This window comes from Bombus bifarius, unplaced genomic scaffold (assembly GCF_011952205.1).
Source record: "Bombus bifarius isolate JDL3187 unplaced genomic scaffold, Bbif_JDL3187 scf7180000009067_frag, whole genome shotgun sequence".
Taxonomy (NCBI): Eukaryota; Metazoa; Arthropoda; class Insecta; order Hymenoptera; family Apidae; genus Bombus; species Bombus bifarius.
In genome coordinates, this window is record NW_022884877.1 from 1 (window position 1) to 2,156 (window position 2,156).

At 62.2% G+C, this 2,156-nt stretch overlaps 1 protein-coding gene across 1 annotated transcript; it reads right to left on the bottom strand.

Annotated features, from left to right (window-relative positions):
* Positions 1–102: 102 nt before the first annotated feature.
* LOC117213420 lies at positions 103–1,058 on the bottom strand (the record flags this gene model as incomplete). The annotated part of the gene is made up of 1 exon (XM_033458765.1): positions 103–1,058. A coding segment is annotated over exon 1 (956 nt), but the record flags the coding sequence as incomplete, so codon positions are not given.
* Positions 1,059–2,156: the final 1,098 nt, after the last annotated feature.

A 2,156-nucleotide genomic window follows, 5' to 3' on the forward strand; every position in this document is an offset into this window, starting at 1 on the left:
TTAATTTCCCTTTGTAGCGAGCGCCGTAGCGCGCGGTACGTCCGGTAGCGCAAGGAGACTTCTTCTTCGTCGCGTCGTCGCCAGCGGCAGGCCCTTAGGTACTGTCTTCGAGCCCGGACACATCTCGTCCTCAGTTCCGCGATGTCGGGGTTCCACCAGTAAACTGCTCTGCTTCGCACCGTGCCCGGTGTGGCTCGTGGCATGGATGCGTCGCAGATTGCTGTCATGGCTTGGCGGAGGTTCTCGGCCTCCTCTTCCACGTCTGCTTCGGTCGTCGTTGTTGAGGCCTCCCAGCTCCAAGCTGTTGCTATAGCAGCCGCCCGGAGTAGATCTTCATTCCTCTCCTTTATTTTCCATCTAGGTGGTGGGCGCGCGTGTCTCCCCCTCGGCGGGCCGCGCCCGTCGTTTGTCGTCGGCATTCCAGGTCCAGGTGCGTCCACCTCCATGAATATGTAGAGGTGGTCCGACAGCGTCTCGACCCCTTCGGCCACTCTCCAGCCTGATTTCCGCCTGAATGCCTCGGGGGAGGCCCATGTTATGTCAACAATGGAGCTCCCTCTGCACGTCACGCAGGTACTGGTCGAGCCCCTGTTCACTAACACAAGTCCAAGTCCCGCGGCCCAGTTTGATAGCATGCGGCCGCTCGCGTTGGTCCTGGCGTTCCCCCATTCCGTGGAGTGTGCGTTGAAGTCTCCCAGGACGAGCACTTGTCGGGGGAGTCGTCGCCTGACGCAGTCACCAACTCCGTCTAGGAATTCTTCGAACGCTGCCCGTCCGCTGTTAGGTGACACGTACACCCCCACCACCATCATCCCTGCCCACTCGACCGCGGCGTACCCGTTGCCGCGTTCCTGCAGGGCTCCGTGGGCGAACGCCCCGGGCGTTGATGTCCTGGTGACGGCAACCATTCCGTCCGTGTCTCCGACCCACGCCGGGGCATCCAGAACTCTGTATGGTTCCGCCACCACCGCTAGGGCGACCGTGCTCTCCCGGATGGTTTGGTGGAGCAGGTCTTGTGCTCGCCTTGACCTTCCCAGGTTAGTCTGGAGGATGCGCATTCTCAGTTCTTTGGTGTTCTTTCCTTGTTTGTGGCTTCCTCCGTGCCTACCTCCTTGTTCGCGCGCTTAGGGTCGCTTTGCGACGGGGAGCCTTTCTCGCTGCCTCTTGCAGCCGTGGATCTCCAGTAACGGTCTCCGTTCGATGGCTTCGACCTTCGCCGTCGACCAGCCTATGGCGACCTTTCCAGCCTGGGCCAGTTTCCTCACTGCACTGGCAGGGCCTCGTATCCATACGGTGCCAAGTCCGTTCCGGGCGGGGCGGATTTCTCCCAGCCGGATGTCCTCCGGCTTGCAACCGCTCTCCCTCGCCAGGGTGTTCTGGATTTCCGCCTTGGTGGCCGCTATGTCTATCAGGGACACCCTTGCCTCCGCGGCTCGGAAGGAGGTCGCCACGCGGACCTCGTTCGGGTCCAGAGCCCGCGTCAGCTGTGCTGCGAGCGCTGCGGCCTTCTCCCTTCCCTGGTCCTCAGGGACCTCTAAGATGACACCTCCGGTGATGGTCTTCCGCATCCTCATCGTGTTGATGCCGAGATCGGTCAGGGAGACACTGTCCTTGGCCGCAGCCACCACTTCCGCGTAGGATTGGCTCGATTTGTCCGTCAGGGTGATTGTTACCGCTGACGTTCGCGGCGCGCGCGGGAGGGGCCCCCTGCCTCCCCCTCTTCGTGCGTTCTCCAATCCACTCTCCGGAGTTTTCCTCTGGCTCTCCGCCCCTGTCTCGGGGATCAGCTTCGCCGGCTGCTTCTTCCCTGCCTCCTTCTTCTTTCCTCTTCTTTTCCTTCCGACGGTCTGCCATTCGGTGACAGCCGTTCGGCCTCCCTTGAGCGCTGGGGCGCTTGGGGCTCCAGGCTCCATCCCTCTCGTGTTCGCGGCAGGGGCGACCTCCTTTCCTTCTCCTTTTCCTGTTCCCTGCAGTTGTTCCTCCAGTCGGTGCAGCAAGGACCTCATCTCCTCTACATGGTGCTCGACTGCAGCGAGACGCGCCCTGGAGCTGCTCTCATCCGCGGTGGGGCGCGAGGCCGGCTCTTTTCGGAGTGCCTCTACCGCCGCCTCCAGTGTTGCTATGCGTCCTTGCGCTATAGCGAGTACGTCGGTGAC